The sequence below is a fragment of the Chamaea fasciata genome, unplaced genomic scaffold (genome assembly GCF_029207755.1).
Source record: "Chamaea fasciata isolate MVZ Bird 193981 ecotype frontalis unplaced genomic scaffold, bChaFas1.0.hap1 SCAF_8, whole genome shotgun sequence".
Classification (NCBI taxonomy): Eukaryota; Metazoa; Chordata; class Aves; order Passeriformes; family Sylviidae; genus Chamaea; species Chamaea fasciata.
The window spans coordinates 29,581,606-29,600,485 of NW_027094093.1; the positions used below are offsets into that span (position 1 = coordinate 29,581,606).

An 18,880-nucleotide genomic window follows, 5' to 3' on the forward strand; every position below is an offset into this window, starting at 1 on the left:
AAAAAACCCCAGCAGTGTTTTCAGTATTCCTCCCACTTCAAAGGTAAAACTGACCCTTGTAAAACCAACCATAACCTTGTGAAACCTTGCAATCAGAATTCGTCCACAGGACACAAAAATAAATTGGTCATGGTAAATAACGTAAAGGTAAAAGGCCCTGAACTTACTAAAATAAGATAAAATTTTATGTATTCTTGAAGAAATCTCCATCTGTGACAGGGCTCTGTGTTCCAGGGGTCCTTTTCTGTTCTCTGACCGTGTACAGATGAGTAAGTATTGCTCCTTTGGTTGCCACAGGTTAGGCAGTGGCTGGGTTTGACAGGAGCAGAAACACGTGACTGAGTCACACATTTCTTTGCTGCAATTCTGCTCATCTGCCAGCTGCCTGTGTTAAGCGTCAGAAAGCTGGTTCTCCTCCTGCAGCTTCCACTGTAGCCACCACATCTTCATCTGCAAAAGCATTTGGATTGCACTGACACCCTGTCTCAGCTTCATCTCCCTTGCCCATGGTTTTGGGGTTTTTTGCAGTATTTCTGCTACTGTTCCTGTCATAGCAGAACTGTCACCAGATCAGCCCTGCACTCTGTCTTATCACACTGCCCCGAGACATCACTTGTAGTGCACAGCCATAGTCACAGTGCTGGAGAAATCAGCTTGTCCCTGTGCTGAGCTTCTTCTGTCGTTATCAATCAACTGAGGGGCATTTCCTTCTTTTCCCATTTAGCCAGGTGGGAAGGTGGCTGCAACACAAAATAGCTTCCTGTGATCCATTTCGGATTTAACAGTCAGCTGTAGCATTGCCTCTTAAAAACCCTGTAGATTTTACCCTCCCAGGGTATTACCTAACCTGGGCAGAGAACGCCTCAGCCCTGAGCTCACACAGCAAGTGTTTTCCTCAGCTCCCCTTCTCTCCCTCTGTCCAACAGGCTCGCAGGTCTGGCAGCAGTCAGTAGCCTCAACTTTGGACACGTACCTTGTCATTGAGGACCTGTCCCCAGGCTGCCAGTACCAGTTCCGAGTGAGTGCCAGCAATCCCTGGGGGATCAGCTTGCCCAGCGACCCGTCCGAGTTCGTGAGGCTCCCGGAGTACGGTGAGTGGGCGCTGCAGGGAGGGACTGCTGCACACACAGGAATCACCTGTGCTCTGCATGGTTAGTCTTGATGGGTCCTGATAAAAACAGGGATCCTGGACCAGCTAGGGGTACAAGAAAAAGCCTGGGAGATGCTCAGAGCCAGCTCCTGGCCCCAGAAAGGATTTTTGAGTTTTCACCTCCATCCAGGCTCAGAGCCTGCCTCTGCCACAGAGGTTATTGCAGATTCCAAGCAGGTCCCCCTGTTTTCTATCCCAAGACCATTTCTTGTATTTATCTCTGCTCAAAGGGCTCCATGTCCTGGCTGGTGTCCACCCTGCCTTTCCAGCAATGCCAGCAGCACCTGCAGCTTCTGCTGGGCAGCCCAGCTGGGGGCTGCAATTCCACTTGCAAAATATCCCTCCTTGAGCAATGCAGGTGGAATGGAATGCTGCGATGGAGGCAATTCCCAAGCACTCAGTGCTGCAGGAATTTGGGGCACAGCTCATTCTCAAGTGATTGAGCAGATCCCACTTTTCCCCGTGTTTTAGCAGCCCTGGTGTGTAAGTAGGTCTGTGACTGGCTTGGACAGCCGGTGCTAGATTGAGCAAGAGCTCACACAGCAGAGCTCTACCCCTGTCTCTATGGCCCTTTTCAGCCCAAAATTGCAAGGACATATTTGAGTCCCCCTTATCCCTACCCTTCCCTGGGGAGCTCTGGCATTTAGTGGTCCAACACACTGGAGCTGTGCCTGAGCAGTATGAAACTGGACTTCTAGTGATAATGTTTCCTGTCTTAATAATGAAGTCTCGCATAATTTTCAAATACGCTGTTTATAGTCCACAGCAAACTGTCTTTATACTTTCTTGAATGTTCTTTGTTCTCTCAAAGACTCTGCTGCCGATGGTGCCACTATTTCATGGAAGGAAAACTTTGACCTTGCCTATGCAGAGCTGCATGAGATTGGGAGGTAATATTAACCCTGCTTATCACTGCAATAAAACACTCAAACAATGGCTTGAAGCTTTTTCCTTGGTGGGGAGTTTAGGATACTTTTGTAGTTAGCCTGAAAACTGCTGATTCTTTCAAAGAGCATTGCATATCAGATCAGATACTGATGAAAATACTGACTAAATTCTGTTTTACAAGATAAATTCTGATTTGAGAATTGCAGATTGGCAAACTGGTGAGCAATTAGGCAACCAAATCTCTGGCAGTTGATATCTTTCATCTCTGATTTGGGGTTCTGTTTTGAAGTCATGACAATTTACTGGTTCTGGATAAGCTTAACCTCAAAGACTGGGTTTGCCAAAACACTTGGGCATGTGACTGACTTATCTTGGCTGATTGGGAGGGTGAGGTGAACAGAGCCTAAATAGGAGCAGTACATGTTGTCAGCACTTGGTGCTCTCCACAGATAACAGAGAAGGGGCATGCAAATAATTCAGGTTAATGCAATTTCTTCAGCTCAGATGTCAGAGACAATTCTGGGGCTGAAAGGACAGGAGTCCCTCTGGTTATGTAGAAAACAGGGATATATTACAAAGAGCTCAAGTTCAGCAGACGGTTTCACTGGGTAGTTTTACTTTCAGGAATGGTACTATGGTCTGTATGAGCTTCCTAAATGCTTTCCTGACAGCTTTTTTCTTAATTTCTTACTGTGCATCTGGGAAAAAAAAAAAAAAAAAAAAGGTAGGCCAGTGATTATTTAACAAGGCTTTTATTTTAGTTGTTTGAGAAAGTTTGGTCTCTTTAGTAAAGCAGCTGGAGAAGGGAGACCCACAGCTAAAATAAAAGGAGATAGAATCTGTAAAAGTGGCAGCAAATTGAACCCAGGGGAGGTTGTTAGAGGGTATCAGTATGGCTGCACAAAGCAAAGTGACACCATTTGCTCTCAGTGTTTGCTAATCCCCAAAGAATCTCTGCACCCAGGGTAAGAGATGGAGGGCCTTTGTTGGAAAAGGTTATGAACAACTTGTTAAATCTGATGCCTTGTGAAATATTAATATGATGAATCAAAAAAATCTTCAAAAATCACTCTGTTACTGCACTAAAAACCAGGCATAATTTATTCATTTATTCACCTCATTATTCTGTTTTCTTTATAATTTCAGGGGTCGATTCTCCATAGTAAAGAAATGTGTCCACAAAGCCACCCGGAAAGATGTTGCTGTAAAATTCATTAGTAAAAAAATGAAAAAGAAAGAGCAGGCAGCACATGAAGCAGCTTTATTACAACACTTACAGCATCCTCAGTACATCACTATCCATGATACCTATGAGTCTCCGACCTCTTACATCTTAGTTTTGGAGCTGTAAGTATGTGGAGCTTGGATTCAGGTGTCGGGGTAGGAATCACAGCCCTGTTAAAGCCAAGCATAAAGATCGCCCTGAGTTCAGCAGGGCAAAGATTTTATTGATTGAGATGTCAAATTAAATAGCAATTTTCTGCAGAGTTTCCACTGCCTTTTCTTTACAGTAAGTAAGATTAAGAGGGAGAAATAAAACTGCTTCCTACTTAGATGAAGCTTGGGTAATTTGTGCCATTGAAAAACATCAGACCTACTTGGGCAGTTTTGTCCACTTTTTACATTTGAGTAAAAGTGTTTCAGCTAGATTGAAGCCTTCATCATTCTAATGCTTTTTGGTGAAAAGATCTCTGTAGAAACCATGCTTGTCCCATAAGAAGAAACAGCAACCAAACTCCAAAATGCTTTGTTATGGTATATCCAACGAAGTATATTTGGGCTATTTCATTGTTTGTTTATACAGATAAATCAACTAGGTGGAAAACTTTTATTGGGTTAGTTTTCCCACAGAAAATATAACCAGCTGAAAATGTCAATGATTTTTTTTCTGCATTATGCAACCAGCTCTATAAATAAATAGATGAATCCAAATAATTAAGAAGTTCTGTTTCCAAAGGGATTGTCTCTGTCTATTGAATCCATCCTTAAGCAAATGAGTTTACTTTAAGACTGTTGCTAAATTTGTCAAGGACTGGAGATAACAATTGCGGATTAATCATTCTACCACTTCCATGGCCTGCAGTATCTTGAGATATCATTAAATACTCGTCAGATCTTGCATTTTATTTTCCTCCCTTTTTTAGGTCACGAAGTTTCCGTTGCAGTTTTGTTTTCAGATGTTAACTGTTCCTAGCGATGCCATGTGATGTTTCATGCACAGGGTTTGGTTTGTTTGTAGGATGGATGACGGTCGTCTCTTAGATTATCTGATGAACCATGATGAACTCATGGAGGAAAAGGTGGCGTTCTATATAAGAGACACAATGGAAGCCTTGCAGTACCTCCACAACTGCAGAGTGGCTCACTTGGACATAAAGGTAGGAACAAATGAGAACGATGCTGCTGTTCCGTGCCCTGGAACAGAGAGTTCCCAGCTGTGCAGACAGGGAAGAGGTGCAGCCTGTACCCCAGGGAGATGCTCACTAAATGGATGAGCTGTTGATCAGAGAAAGGAGTTACTGACCTGCAGCACCAGGTCTTTGCCTTCAGACAAGAAATGCACCTTTTCTATTAATTCCCTGGTTTATTCCCAATGGCTTTTTGAATTTAATGAAAGAGAACGAGGACGTCGGAGACACAAGAATGAGATGTCACTAGCACGTGTTTGAAGGAAACTATGAATAATTCTATGGAGTATGGTTTGGACTCACACTGTGCCAACTCAGCCACCAACCTTCCAGAGCAGAGCTGGCTTGTGCCAGGCTGGCAGGGGCAAAGGAAAAGAAAAGCAGCACATAGTGCTGCAGAGCCTGAGAGGGGAACTGGGTGGGAAATACCCCCAGGGAAGGGTTCAGGGGAAGAACAAAGGACAAGTTGCACTGTGGAGAAGAAATTGGGGTATTCTTGAACGTCACGCTCAGACTAGCACAGCTCGTACCTGCTTTTGTGAGCACACATGGCAGGAGGCACTGTACTGTCCTGGATTTGGCATTGTACTCCTGTCCTCCCCAGCATCCCAGTTATCTTGGATGACAGAGAATTAGCCATTGAAGTTGTGATCAAGTGTTTCAAGTTTTGTGATCTGCAACATTGTTTCTGGTTACCAGGGATATCAGATAATCTGTAACACTTTGCAGATTTAAATGGCAATTAAAAATGGGGAATGAGGGATAAATTTAGCTTATATAGTGGACAATCCAGCTTCAGGGAGATTTATTTTCATCCCTCCAAGCCCCAGGCATGTCAGATGAAGTGATACTTTCATTCTTCTGCTAGCTCTACCCCTACAAAAGAATTCCATTTGCACAGGGCCTTATATGAGAATTAGACACAAAAGGCTAAATCATCCTGGTTTCTTTCTATGCAATTGTTTGTATTTTTTGTTCTATTTATATGACCTGTCAAAAAGTAGGCATGACTTGGAGGTAAGAAACTGCAATGAATTCTCTGTTTGATCATAAGATACTGCCCAGAAACTAGGTGGGAAGCTAATTTTCTGTGACCTATTTGCAGTTTCCCTGAATGAGGGATGCTAAATAAAACACCTTCTGTTGCTAAGTGGGAAGCAGGAGATACACTGGCAGTGACAGCAGAGCTATCCATGGATTGTGCTGTCCCAGGATCCTGCTCAAGGATGTGTTGATTTTGTCAATAGAGACTGCACAAGAGAAGAGCAAGTGGGGAGGCTGGAACAGCCATGTAGCTAACTTTGCTTTACACACATACATACACACATATATATATGCGTGTGTGTGTATATATATATATATATATATATATATATATATACACATATATATGCATATATGTGTATGTATGTATGTATGTATATATGTATATGTATATATGTATATGCCATGAGGCAGCAATAAAATATGCATGAGGATAAGGGAAAGAAAAAAAGATCTCAAAGGATGCAAAAAGTAAATTCAGAACTCATCTCAGAGCCAATGAAGGAATGATAATCCATGTTAAGTCCCCAGAACAGAGTGTATAGGCAGTGCTCAATGTCTCTCACTGAGAGAGACCTTAAATACTGAGAGCTGCTAAAACAGACAGAAAACCAGCTGGGATGAAATGTAGTTGCATGCTGGCTTGGAGAGCATGACAGTGTCCTGGTGTGTGTGGGGAACACTGGCAGCTCCGTGTCAATTGACACCAGCAGTAATGGCACACACAAGTCCCTCCCAGGGTAGTGGGGGCAAAACTGAACATTTACTTCATGAAGAACATTTCTGCTGCAAGTTATGCACACTTACTTAGCCAGCTGTCATCTGAACAAATGGAATCTAAATAAACTGATCAGATATACATAAGTCTTATTAAAATTTAAAAATCTGTCAGTGCTCCTAATCTGTAGAGATTAGTTTGGGAAAATAAACTGTAAGTATTTAGGACAAAGTGCAAAATCCCAGTGAGTTGCCCTAGTGCAAAAGGGAATCTTGTCATTGTGACTGCAGCCTTGATCTGAATTTAGAGGAAACAGCAGCTCTGCTGGTTCCTTATCATTCACTCTCCTGATCTCTCCCTTGCACATCTGATCAAATGCAAGTTTTTGATTGGCTATAAGGTTTAAATTAATCCTACATATTTTATTTGCGAAAATATAGTTACAATTAAGTTTATATCATTCTTTTCAACAGCCAGAAAATCTGCTCATTGATTTAAGGATCCCAGTGCCTCGTGTCAAGATCATTGATTTGGAAGATGCAGTCCAGATCACTGGTCATTACCACGTCCATCACCTCCTTGGAAACCCGGAGTTCGCAGCCCCTGAAGTTATCCAAGGCCTTCCTGTATCCCTGAGCACGGATATCTGGAGCATCGGGGTCCTCACCTACGTCATGTTAAGTGGTGTCTCTCCGTTCCTGGATGAAAGCAAAGAGGAGACTTGTATCAATGTGTGCAGAGTGGATTTCAGCTTCCCGCACGAGTACTTCTCCGATGTGAGTCACGCCGCCAGGGATTTCATCAACGTTATCCTCCAGGAAGACTTCAGGAGAAGGCCGACAGCAGCCACTTGTTTACAGCATCCGTGGCTGCAACCGCACAGCGGCAGCTATTCCAAGATCCCGCTGGATACCTCCCGCCTGGCATCCTTCATCGAGCGCCGCAGGCACCAGTACGACGTGCACCCGGTGCCCAGCGTCAAGAGCTTCCTGTTGAGCAGGATGAACCCGGGCACGTAGTGCCCCCATCCCTGGGATCCCGAGCCGGGAGCGCCGCCGGGAGCACGCGGACCCGCATGTACATATCCCATGTTCCGTGTTTGCATTCCACAGCTGCAGGGTGGGAGCCGCTGCAGACGTGGCAGTCGGACCGAGGCAAAGGGGGTGACAGCAGCGGGGACACGCTCCCTCTCTCGGGGCCCGTGGTATTGTCACATCCACCGCCAAAAAAGGACTGCAGGAAGCAAACACCAACTGGGAACGAGAGCCAAAATTGCAGTTGCCTTAATCTTTGTGAGGCAGCCTTATAAGAAATCCTCTTGATCGTGCTGAACTGAATTCAAAATGTACAAAAGAATAGGAGTAGGATAGTGGGGGGGAAGTGAGACCAGGCTGACCTTAGCATGTACTGCAGAACTGGACCAGTCAGTTTTTGCTGAAATCATTGCAAGCCTGCTCCAGGTTATCAGTCAGATTTCTCATGCCCCATATGCCCAGGTCTGCCATGATCTCAGTGGGGACTTTGCCTGCATAGGACATGCAAGATCAGGCTCCAGTCACTGCTGGATCAGCTCCCGCAGTGGCGTGGCTTAGGTACACCCGTGTTGCGTGGCAGTGCTCAGACCCAAATCCTCCATTAAGCCCCTCCTTGAGCTTTCTGCTGTGTAAAGTCAACGTGCAGCACCTTTCGGAGCTACGATTAAGGCAATGAATTCATTGGAGCATACAGCTGGTTCTGATTAAGCACAATGGGACTGTAGTGGGTTTTTTAAAAGCGTTTTATACACATTGTACAGAAATCTTTTGCAAAACCTGTGCATTGAGAAAAGGCAGAGTCCAATTTTTGCAGTATCTGTAAACTAGATGACGATGGTGATGAAGACAATTTTTTCTATCACAGGTTTTCAGTATACATATATTGTATCATAGATATAAATATATATAAATATAAAGGATCCTGTTCCATTTCTAGCTTCAGAATTGCTTGGCCCAAAGTCCATCTAAACTTTTCAGAGTGCAGTAGGAGTGGTGAGTTCATTCTTGTGCTTACAGCTTGAAAATAGTTTTCAGTGTTTAAAGTATGTCATTTGTTCCATTTCCAAACTTGTAAATATCTCTCAGCCACCATTAGGTCCTCATAACCAAAGCATTCATGAGGATTTTTTTATGTCCAAAGCCTAATTTGTAATAAAAAAATAATATTCACAATTAAAACATTTCTCTCTTGCAAGCCAAGTTGCAACATCATCATATTGATGTTACAGTGATGGAGCCAGCCTTAGTTATAACCAACATAGGCAGTCTGCAGTGACAAATCAGCAGTTTGTAGGTTGGCCAAATCTTCCTTTCCAGAAATGGGACTGGAAGGGGAAACCAGCTGGGGCTCCCCCATCCTACTGCCACACCACAAAGCTCTACAGCCTTGAGGGGTTACGATCAAAGAGACTTTTTTCACCTGGCATGTGGGGACTTTGTCTCGGTGCTGAGTACCATTTGTGTGCCTGTAATGGGAAATGGCAGTTGTTACCAAAGGTTTTCCTAAGGAAAAGGGCTTGATCTGACCACGTGTGTTCATACAGACTCTCTTGTAAAGGGAGAGAGTCAAATCTCATTTACCATCTGAGTAACTGCACTGTGAGCCTGCAGGAGCAAGCGCTGTCTCTGCCAGTGGGTGGTGGAGAAACCCTGCAAGTACTGTTAAATTCTCAGGGCTCTGATAGCCCTTCTTTGATCCACCCCCAAGCTCTCTCTCACAGCAGGGAGGAGACCTGGCCCTTCTCTTTGTGCTTGCTCTGTCACTACACCAGAGTGGTCAGTATTTTGTTAGTGGAGAAGAGGCACAGCAAAAGCCCACAGCGCTCAGCACTGTGCAACAAAGAACAGCCCTTGAGATCGGGAAGCCACAGGCAGAAGGGTGAGCCCAGGTGCCTCAGCAGAGTCAGAAGTGGTTCTGTGAGAGATGTAATACAAGGAGGGAGTGTGGAAAGGTTTGAAAGAGACAAGTGTTCACAGAAGGTTCAGCTTTTTGAATCATCTAGAACCTATCTCTGTTCCTCTCCAGAGTAGCAGCTGATTTTCTAAGCCATCCAGCAGCACCTCTTAGATAGACCAGACTCTCATCCGGAGCAACAGTGTAAAGTATGCAATTTCTTAGCAACTGAATACAGACAGCAGCCAAGGGGGGTCTCTAATTACCACCAGCCTCAGGTACTTTCTCACTACAGGACTGTCTGTAATTCTTCCTATTTGTCAAAGCGGGCTCTTTGTGCTGTGATTGTGCTGCCCTTAAAAAAACATTCACGGAAGTGTGGTCTGCAAAACCCACAGCTTTTATTAGGCCCAGGGGTACAATTTAAGCCACAGGCTTTCTGCTTGGCATTAATACAAACAAACTCTCATGTATCACATGAAATTTGGAGTTATTTAGCATTTTGTTTTCCTACATCCTGCATTCTTATGTCAAACTACAACAGCAGAGACTTTGGATGCACAGGGAGAAAAAGCTGGACTGTTTAAGGTTATATTTAAGCCTCTTATTGCTATCAAATAACAGAAAAGAAAACCCAAAAGGCTGAAAGAGAGAGTATATATGATTAGGTACTGGTTCTCAGATTCAAAAAAGACTCCTTGTTGAGAGAGCTGGAGGTGCTGAACTCTGAAGATGTTGAATATTCTGGGGTTACTTTCTTTTGTAGTTTTGCTTTTTTTCCATATTCATGTTAAAACACCTCTTTCTGGACACCATTCTTCTTACAGCCCATTCAGGAATACTTGAACCAGTTAGAACTTCCATATGACATTTGTGATTATCAACCGTTCTTGCTTTTGCCTGAATAACATAAAATTGACAGGCAATGCTGCCATACGATAAATGCAGAGGAAGTATCCTCACTTTGCTCTTTCAAAGTCTTTTTAAGCCAACCTGTGGTGCCTCTGCAGATACAACAGGTCCTGTAACTCTCTTGAAAACTGTAACTCCATTATAAAGAGATTACAGAAGCTCAGTAAGTAGGCCTGGAGTGCACCCGCTGGGTGAGAAGCACCTCAGGCAACCCCAGTGACTGGATTTTTGGTGCATGAAATATTGTCTGTAACAAACATAGCTTCTCAGCGAAGCTCCCCAGAGAATATCTGATTCTACCTGCAGCTGTGTACTACTCAGGGTGTCCCCAAAATGGTTTGAAGGTGTGGTGGTAGCTGCACCCTTTAGCTTTTCCAGCAGCTTCCAACCATCGGGGACGACCAACAGGAATACTGACAGCAGGGCGCCACAAGCTCTGCGTGGAGGGGCACTGTGCACACAGCCACCGCCATCAGACGTCTCCACAGTGCCCTTACCCTGCTCTCACAGCAAAATGTGGCTCACAGTGTCACAGGTGCTGGGTGAGAGGAGGGCAGCAGCAAAGGTGCTGGTGACACAGAGTCCAGAGGACACAGTGACACAGGGGGCTCCTTATTTAAGATGGCTTCATTTAATGAATGCGCAATGAGAAATTAACTCACCTCTCTCTCTGCTCCACTTGCAGCAGCCAGGCCAGGGCAGGAATTCTGCTGGCCACCCATCAGGTGTTGGGGGCACCTGCTGCCCTGTGGGAGGCCCCACCTACCCCCAACCTGCCAAGCCCGCTGTGCATGGTACTACAGGGGTCACACACAGCCAGTCCAGGGTTGTAGACTTGAGTACCTTAAAGCAATCCAGGCTTTAAAATTTATAACATGTCTCTCTCTTCTCAGTGATACCAACAAGTTTCATTCAGTATTACTGCCCTTTCTTTTTAAAAGACTATGGATTGGGTTTTTTCAGTAACATGTCTCTTTTTACTTCTAAGTTAATGCTGAGACAAAGTCTGTGCCCTCAACTGACCCCGAGGCTGTGGCTTCAGTGGAGTTCATTAGCATTTCTGACAATGCTATTAGGCCTTTTCTACAAATACTGTGCACACAGGCTGAATGCAGTAACCTGACTATATATAACCCTATTTTAATGCCCTTGTAATGAGGGGACTGTGTCAAGTAACTTAGGATAAGATAAACTTCAGAGACAGACTTAAAGGCTCCTCTGTGCACATAAAGGTCTAACAGGAAATTTACATGCACAGGGACTCACCTTTTTTTGTTCTTGCTCCTTTCACAGCAGAGGTGGATTCTCCTCTAACACAGGGCTTGGGTTTCTTTTCGAGCCCATTCACTCATGTCCCATCAGAAAATGGTGCTTTCCCAAGGAAACAAAATCAAATCCCATTTTACTAGGCTGACTGCACACTGCCATCAAGTGATGTACTCTCGTTCTGGGATCTGTATCGTGCTGAGTGTTTCCATAGCGTCAGGATGCTGAATGTTTGCTGTAACTGTAGTCTTTGTTACGGAGCTAGTGAAAAACCAACAAACATCTTCTCTACTCAAGCCATATTTCACCTTCATGTCCAACTTCTGATGCTGGTGCTTTTACTTCTCTTTCTACCAAACTGTTGAACACTGCTCTGCCACTGAGGTCAATTTGCTGTTAACTTTTGGAAAGCAAATGCAATAGCAAGTGGAAAAAAAAATCAATCTCAGACTTACTCACCGAGATAAGAGCAAACAGTTGGAACGTGTTGATGCTTTTCAATCCTAGCAACAATCCACTGAAGGAGGAAAAAAGAAACAGTATTGCTAACAGCTCAGCATTTTCAAGGTGCAAAGTAATTCCACAGCCTTAATTATTTCAGTGTATTGCTGGTCTGCCTTAAATGTATCTTCAGTTTTATTGCGGATTTCATTTTGTATACACACAATGTTGGTTTGTAAAGGCAGGTTTGTAAATATTTCCTTTGTAAGTCTAATCACTCACGTGTACTGTTGTGAGGTGACTACTTGCTGTCCCATGTTGTTGTTACTATACTGCAGTATATATGATCATCTACAGATGTAGCTTCGACCTGTACATCTCCTGTCCTTGCATTCCCATAAATAGAGTATACTAAAGACTCCGTTTCTGGGCTTTTTTGATTAAATAAAATTATTCAGAGAAGACCGGGTCAGTCTTATTTCGCACGTGTGGCATCTTTCTGAGCGAGGCCTCGGAGGCTCGGGGCCGGCTGAGGGCATTATTCAGCTCATGTTTCCCGGAGGGACCTCTCAGGGAACCAGCCCGCGGGACTGTCACCCTGGCTGCATCCACCGAGCAGCCCTTGGGGAACCACCCGGGGAGAAACCCTGGGGTCACATCAAACCCTCTGCACCGGCGGCTTCTGCCTCCCGGGGGAATGGGGTGACGAGAGAACTGGGATCGCGGCGGGGAACGGGCCGGGACGGCGCAGGGGGCTGCGGGACGGGGCACACAGACCCCGCGATGGCGCACTCGGACTTCCCGCCGCAAGGAGGGGACGCGGGACGGGCCACAGCCGCTGCCGAGCGCCACACGGTGTCCCCGCCCCGCGCCCCTCCCGCTCCGCATCATCTCCGTGCGCGGGGCCCGGCCATGGCGGCGGGGCCTGCGGGGGCCGTGGCGGCGGCGCTCAGCGGGGCGGGCGCGCTGCGCTTCGGGCACTTCGTGCTGAAGAGCGGCCGCTCCTCCCCCGTGTACATCGATCTGCGCGGCCTCGTGTCCCACCCGCGCCTCCTCCGGCAGGTGCGGGCCGGGGAGCCCCGGGCCGGCCCCACGTGTGTCCGTGCCTGCGCGGGTGGCGGGTCCCTCACGGCTCGGGGGAGCGGGGCGGCGGCGCTGCCGCGGCTCTCGGGGGCCGGGAGCCCGTAGGGTCGGCTCTCGGGTCGTGTCGGGCAGAGAGGTTTTCATTGATTTAGTCACGTTCGCGCCAGCCCGGTTCTTAAAAAGCGTTTGGTTTTCCTTTCCAGGTGGCAGGACTTCTTTTCCGAGCAGCGCAAGATGCGGGTGTGGAGTACGACTGTGTGTGCGGCGTTCCGTACACGGCGCTGCCGCTGGCCACCATCATCTGCGCGGAAAATCAGGTTCCGATGCTTATACGGAGGAAGGAAGGAAAAGACTACGGTAAAACCTTCAAATTAAGAGTTTCCAGCTTACCTTCTTTGGGAAATGACTTCGTTTAATTTGTAGTTCTTTTGCTATTTAAGAAGCAGGCCCTTTCCTGCCCTAAAGCAAACCTCCCACAGCATCCCAGCCTGATCAGCCTCTCGCTGCTGATTTCTGTTTAGGCTACAGCTTTAGTCCTGTTGGAGATTTGGAGACTCTTGAAGGGTATTTTCTGCTTCTTTGGTTTTGTTTATAAGAGTTTGTTTTTTTTCTTTAGCAATGTCTTTTTTTTTTTTTTTTTCCCTTGGTACCCTTGCTATGGTTCTGGATTAGTGGTCTCCTCCAGAAACGAGGATTTATAACTCAGATTCTCCAGCATGCTGAGACCAGAGCCACATTTTGCTCTCAAACAGAGCTTTTTGTGTATTGACAGCAAAAGGAACTTTTCTAGTCTCTTCTTCATTTATCTCTCAAACCCCTTTTTCTTTCATTATCCTATGGTGCTGTAATCAATGAGCCAGGCGGGCAGCAGTCCCTTCTCCACTCAATGAACCATTTATTTGATTGTGATAAAGGAAGAGGGAGAGCAGACTGAAACATTAACCTGCCATATAACTGGATTTCTACACATCCTCCTCCAACAGTGTGTAATTAGGAGGTATACTTGTCAAAACTAAATGCTACTCCTGTGTCAGGCAGTGGGCCAGGCATGGAAACATTTGCCGTTCCTTCTTGTGAAGCACAAGCCAGTTGTGACAGCGATTAGCTGCTCCTGGGAAAGCCAGGCATCCTTTGTCGTTGCCCCCCAGGAGGCCTTTCATGGATGTGTGCTTGTTGTGAGTTAGGACAAAGGCACTTGAGGCTTTACTCCTTCTAATTGTTCTAACAGGCATATTAAGCACACAGTGCTCCTGTGGAAAACGGGACATGCTGAAGAGTGCCAATAACTTGGCTGCCTTAGAGATGTTTTAAATAATGAGAGAATAATTTTGTCTGAGCTTTCAAGTCATGACAATACTGACCTTCTGGAGTCATCTTATTCAAACATTTGAATTGGTGCTGTTAACAGTGTGTCCGTTTTGTTACGGAATGTAACTTCTGGAAACATAAAATAGTATTTTATCAGTGTGGAGAAGTAACAGTCTTTGACCTGAATTACAGGTCAGTGAGTGAGCTGTGGTAAGAACTATGATAAGTGGTATCATCTAATAAAATTTTGATACTCTTAAGGTTTTTTTGGGTCATCGAAGCTTTCTTAATTTGGTGGAGTGTTTGCTTTTTATTTTACAGGTACTAAGCGGATGGTAGAAGGCACCATTAATCCAGGAGAGACATGCCTGATCATTGAGGATGTGGTAACAAGTGGATCCAGTGTACTGGAAACTGCAGAAGCTCTTCAGAAAGAAGGATTAAAAGTCACAGATGCCATAGTGCTGTTGGACAGGGAGCAGGGTGGGAAGGCCAGGCTGGAGGCACATGGAATTCGCCTGCACTCTGTGTGCACCTTGTCTGAGGTGCTGGAGATTCTCCAGCAGCAGGGAGAAGTGGCTGCTGAGATGGTTGAAAAGGTGAAGAAATTCATTGAGGGGAATGTGTTTGAGGCAGTGGCTCAGAATGGTGCTGCTCCTGTGAAGAGACCCTGCAAGGAGCTGAGCTTCAGCACTCGTGCCCAGCTGCCAGGGGTGCATCCTATTGCAGCCAGGCTTCTCATGCTCATGGAAAAGAAGCAAACAAACTTGTGCCTTTCTGCTGATGTCACCAGCCCCAAGGAGCTGCTGCAGCTAGCTGCCACACTGGGCCCCAGCATCTGTATCCTGAAGACTCATATAGACATCTTGAATGATTTCACCCAAGAGGTGGTAAAGGAGTTGAGAAGGCTCGCAGATCAACATGAATTCTTGATTTTTGAAGACAGGAAATTTGCAGATATTGGAAACACAGTGAAACATCAGTATGAAGGTGATTATCATCAACTGGATTTACTATCACTTTGCTTCTGGTGTCTGTAACTGCAGTACTGGCACAGGTTACCAGGAGAGAGCGTGGAATCTCCAGCCTTGGGAAATACTCGAGGGGATAAGACCCTGAGCAATCTGACCTAGCACTAAAGTTAACCCTGCTGAGAGGGCATGACCTCCTGGGGTCCCTTCCAACCTAAATCTTTTTATGAATCTATGGTTGTGCTCAGTAAATACTTCTGTGATGTGTGCCATGAGAAACTGCTGCCAGCTGTTATTGTACTGCTTGTGTGCCCAGCATGGCTTTCCTTTGATACTCCATCTCCAGCTGTAGAACTGCTGTTCTCTTTACTGATCCTTATGTCCCATATAATCTGCATTCTGTCTGGGAAGATAGCACCTGTGACAGCGGATTTCTGGGCTACCATAAATGTCTCAGTAAATATTAAAGGTGAGACACTTAACAAGTGTTTGTGAAAAGCAAACTGTGGGATTTTGCTTTGTGGTTAGGCCGCTGTCAGAACTGTCTGATGAGTCTGAACTTGTAACTGTCAGGCTTCAGCAGTAAAACTGTCTTTTAAACATGTGAGTGATTAAGTGTGTGCAGCTGTTTTTGTGTAGCTTGTGGTTCCTGTTTAACACATTTCTGAGGAGTCTCTGGCTCTCCCTGCCCATGTTCTCTCTCAGGTGGTGTGTTCAGGATCGCGGCCTGGGCAGACATCGTCAATGCCCACGCGGTTCCAGGTGCTGGAGTTGTGAAAGGTCTGAAGGAAGTGGGTCTCCCTCTCCAGCGTGGCTGTCTCCTGATTGCAGAGATGAGTTCCCAAGGGTCCCTTGCAACTGGTGAATACACAAAAGCTGCAGTAAGTGGGCACTCCAGTGTCGGGTTAAAAGCTTGTAAAGTGTGACAGGGAGGTTTTAATGTATTTCTGATATTTGCACTTCCAAAAGTCCCTCCAGCTCTATTACAGGTGTTAGTTTTTTTCCTTGGAGACTCAGGAATGTGACTGTTGTTTAAAGGTTGCAGCCAGTGATGTGAGGTGGTCAGAGTTCACTTGGAATTCTAGTACACATGCCAAATTTCCCCCTTCTATTTTTTTTTCTTTCTTTCTTTAAGCAATTAATTTCTAATTAGTTTAAATTCATTCATGGTATTATTTATAAAATAGAAACATAATATTCACTTCCCTGCCGGAGGGCAAGAGTGACTTGGGAAAGCAAGAGATGTTTCATACCCCTGCCTCACACAGCTTAAAGCGTCAGAGGGTGCATGACAAACAGATTGCTAGGCCAGCTGAGTTTTAAGTATATAATTTGTAATTGTTCACTGATCTTTTTCAGGTACAGATGGCTGAAGACAACTCGGATTTTGTTTTTGGATTCATATGTGGATCTAGAGTTAGTAAAAAACCAGAATTTCTGCACCTAACCCCAGGAGTGCAGCTGCAAACTGGAGGTAACTTTTTCTAAAATATTTTAAGTCTGTTTAAAGACTGAAGTGATCTAGTCTCCAGTGAAAAAGTGGCTTCTGAAGAGCATTTGGATGCTTATTCTCAGCTGGGAGGAGTCTTGTTTCCCACTAAGGGCTGTCTCCCATATTTCTGGATATGCTGATTCCTTTCTTGGGATCTCTGGAAGGCAGTGAGCAGGGTATGCAGCCTTTTTTCTTGTTTTGAGGTCTGTGCATACCATAAAGCACATTCCTGAAAACATGCAAAATGTCTTGAGATAGGTGTTAGATTAGCTGTAAAACTATTCAGTACGAGTAAAAAAAAAATAGAACAAAAGAGAACTCCAGCTGAAGCATTTGGTATTGATATAGATAAAGTATCAATGAATTGAAAGTCTTGTGCTGACTGAAGAGGTTATCACTGAAGCAGATAGGGGAGATATGTTTCTCTGCAATACTTAATTCTTATGAGACCTAAACTGAAATCACAAGCTTTTACATTAATGTTCGGGGGAGTTGTCTATTTTAAGAAGGCTAAGGCTAATTTCAGTAATCCTAATTGAATCTTCTTTGAGTAACTGTTCCATCTATAGTGATTGGTAAACCATGGAAAAGGAGGGTGCTTGCTGTCAAATTTGATCTGTGTTTTTTGGTTGGCAATGCAATTTCTGGTTATGTTTGTGGATTGCTAGGATGAGAGCTGGGACAAGGAACCTGTTTTGTATTCCAGCACCTCTCTGAAGGTTTTTACTACATACAGTTTTTGTACAAATAAATTTTAAAAAACGGTGTCTGTGTTTCAGGTGATAATCTTGGACAGAAGTACCTAAGCCCCCAGGAGGTTATTGGTGAAAAAGGCTCAGATATCATTATTGTGGGCCGTGGCATCTTAGCAGCTTCAGACCGTCTCCAGGAAGCAGAGAAGTACAGGAAGGCAGCGTGGGAGAGCTACATGAGCAGGCTTGGTGTTCCTGCAGGAGACTGAAAACCACACACTGTCCTAGCCAGTGGAGTTGCAACCTGAGCTGCAACCCTCCAGTTAAATGCATGGACACTTCAGACCACAGAAAACTGCCCTTTTGGAGAAAAATCTATTACAAAGTTGTTTTAATTGTACACACAGAGGTCAAATTGTATTTCCCATTGTTACTTTTTGATATTTGAATGTAAGGACCCAGAACTTCATGCCCATTTTTTTGCCTTAGTAGGCTCTCTTGTTTGTAAAGCATTGCACAAAACACTCCAAGGGTATTTTGTTGGCTGTTGTTGCCTTTATTTCTTTCCCCCACCCTCAATTTTTTTTTCTGTCTATGGAAATGGTATTTTGTTATGTTCTTAATAAACTTCACCTTCACACTTGATGAGCTGCCCCACCCTCACAGGTTTATTCAGCTCTCCTGTTTCCAAGGAGCAAGTGCGGGTTTTAATACCACGCTGAAATTGAATTATGTGCTGTTTAATAAATACTTTTTTTCTACTATTTTCCTTTACACTGGTTCTATGTCTTTGTTCTGTGGCAGAAATATAATAAGTCAGTCTGGTGTGTCTGTGACTGCAAGAGTTGCTCATGCTTCTGTTTACAAAATTTGTCAGAGCAGTTCACTGTTGTGTGCTTACTTACAGTGGAGCTGTTGATTGCTCTAATATGAAATAAAAATATACTTTATTAGACTTTTTGTGACAATAGCTGGAAAATTTGCTTTACTTTTCACTGTACATGGTGAATAAGGACAAATAGCAATATCTTGTATGATTGGTTTTGATTATAAAGTATGGAATAACCTTAAGTGTATCTAGCATGTGTGTGGTGCAAATAGCAATGAAAATTTTACTGATCAAGAAGTCAAAAACCAGTCCATTCTGGACTGTTGCTGTTCCAGAGCACACAAAAGCTGGGTTGTTTTGCTAATACACTTACCTGTAAACTAGGGACTGTATTTAGTGAAGCTTTTGCTATTAGTGCTGGACTCTTCACCAGATCTTTGAAAATAGGAGGTTGGAGGGGGATTTTTTTGATGGGTTTAATTTATGCAAGATGTCTAAGACCAAGGGACACAGGTTGGAATCTGAGGGCTTTGCTTTATGCCTCGTGTTTTAGAGACATAGTGCTCTGTTTCATGACTCAGCTGCTTGTGAGGCTTAAGATGTTGTGGAGTGAATGTTAGAAAGTTGTGCGTGTTATTTTCCTTGGGGCTACCAATTGCTTCAGTACGATTATGTATCATAATTCACACCTGCAGAATTCCACCCTGTGGAAGATGGAACTCGCTGATTATGAGGTATCCTGTTAAAACA

At 44.7% G+C, this 18,880-nt stretch overlaps 2 protein-coding genes across 4 annotated transcripts in view; both read left to right on the top strand.

Annotated features, from left to right (window-relative positions):
• Positions 1-12,171, top strand: part of KALRN (kalirin RhoGEF kinase) — a 473,232-nt gene extending 461,061 nt beyond the window's left edge. For all 3 annotated transcript variants that reach the window (XM_066190284.1, XM_066190280.1, XM_066190281.1), the window contains 5 exons: positions 927-1,091; positions 1,962-2,040; positions 3,185-3,385; positions 4,278-4,416; positions 6,682-12,171. In XM_066190284.1, the coding sequence (XP_066046381.1) occupies positions 927-1,091; positions 1,962-2,040; positions 3,185-3,385; positions 4,278-4,416; positions 6,682-7,227 (1,130 nt within the window). In that variant the 3' untranslated portion in view covers positions 7,228-12,171. The remainder of the gene's footprint in view (positions 1-926; positions 1,092-1,961; positions 2,041-3,184; positions 3,386-4,277; positions 4,417-6,681) is intronic.
• Positions 12,172-12,661: 490 nt separating this feature from the next.
• UMPS (uridine monophosphate synthetase) lies at positions 12,662-18,075 on the top strand. Its single transcript, XM_066190286.1, has 6 exons — positions 12,662-12,817; positions 13,042-13,195; positions 14,468-15,136; positions 15,823-15,998; positions 16,477-16,591; positions 17,389-18,075. Exons 1-6 carry the CDS (start codon positions 12,668-12,670, stop codon positions 17,568-17,570), a joined length of 1,446 nt encoding a protein of 481 aa, XP_066046383.1. The 5' UTR covers positions 12,662-12,667; the 3' UTR covers positions 17,571-18,075.
• Positions 18,076-18,880: the final 805 nt, after the last annotated feature.

Excerpts from the sequence above, each read along its gene's own strand:
- UMPS (XM_066190286.1), top strand. The coding sequence starts at position 12,668 with ATGGCGGCGGGGCCTGCGGGGGCCGTGGCGGCGGCGCTCAGCGGGGCG. Across the intron at positions 12,818-13,041 it reads ACCCGCGCCTCCTCCGGCAG|GTGGCAGGACTTCTTTTCCG; the intron begins GTGCGGGCCGGG and ends TTTCCTTTCCAG. Across the intron at positions 15,137-15,822 it reads AGTGAAACATCAGTATGAAG|GTGGTGTGTTCAGGATCGCG; the intron begins GTGATTATCATC and ends GTTCTCTCTCAG.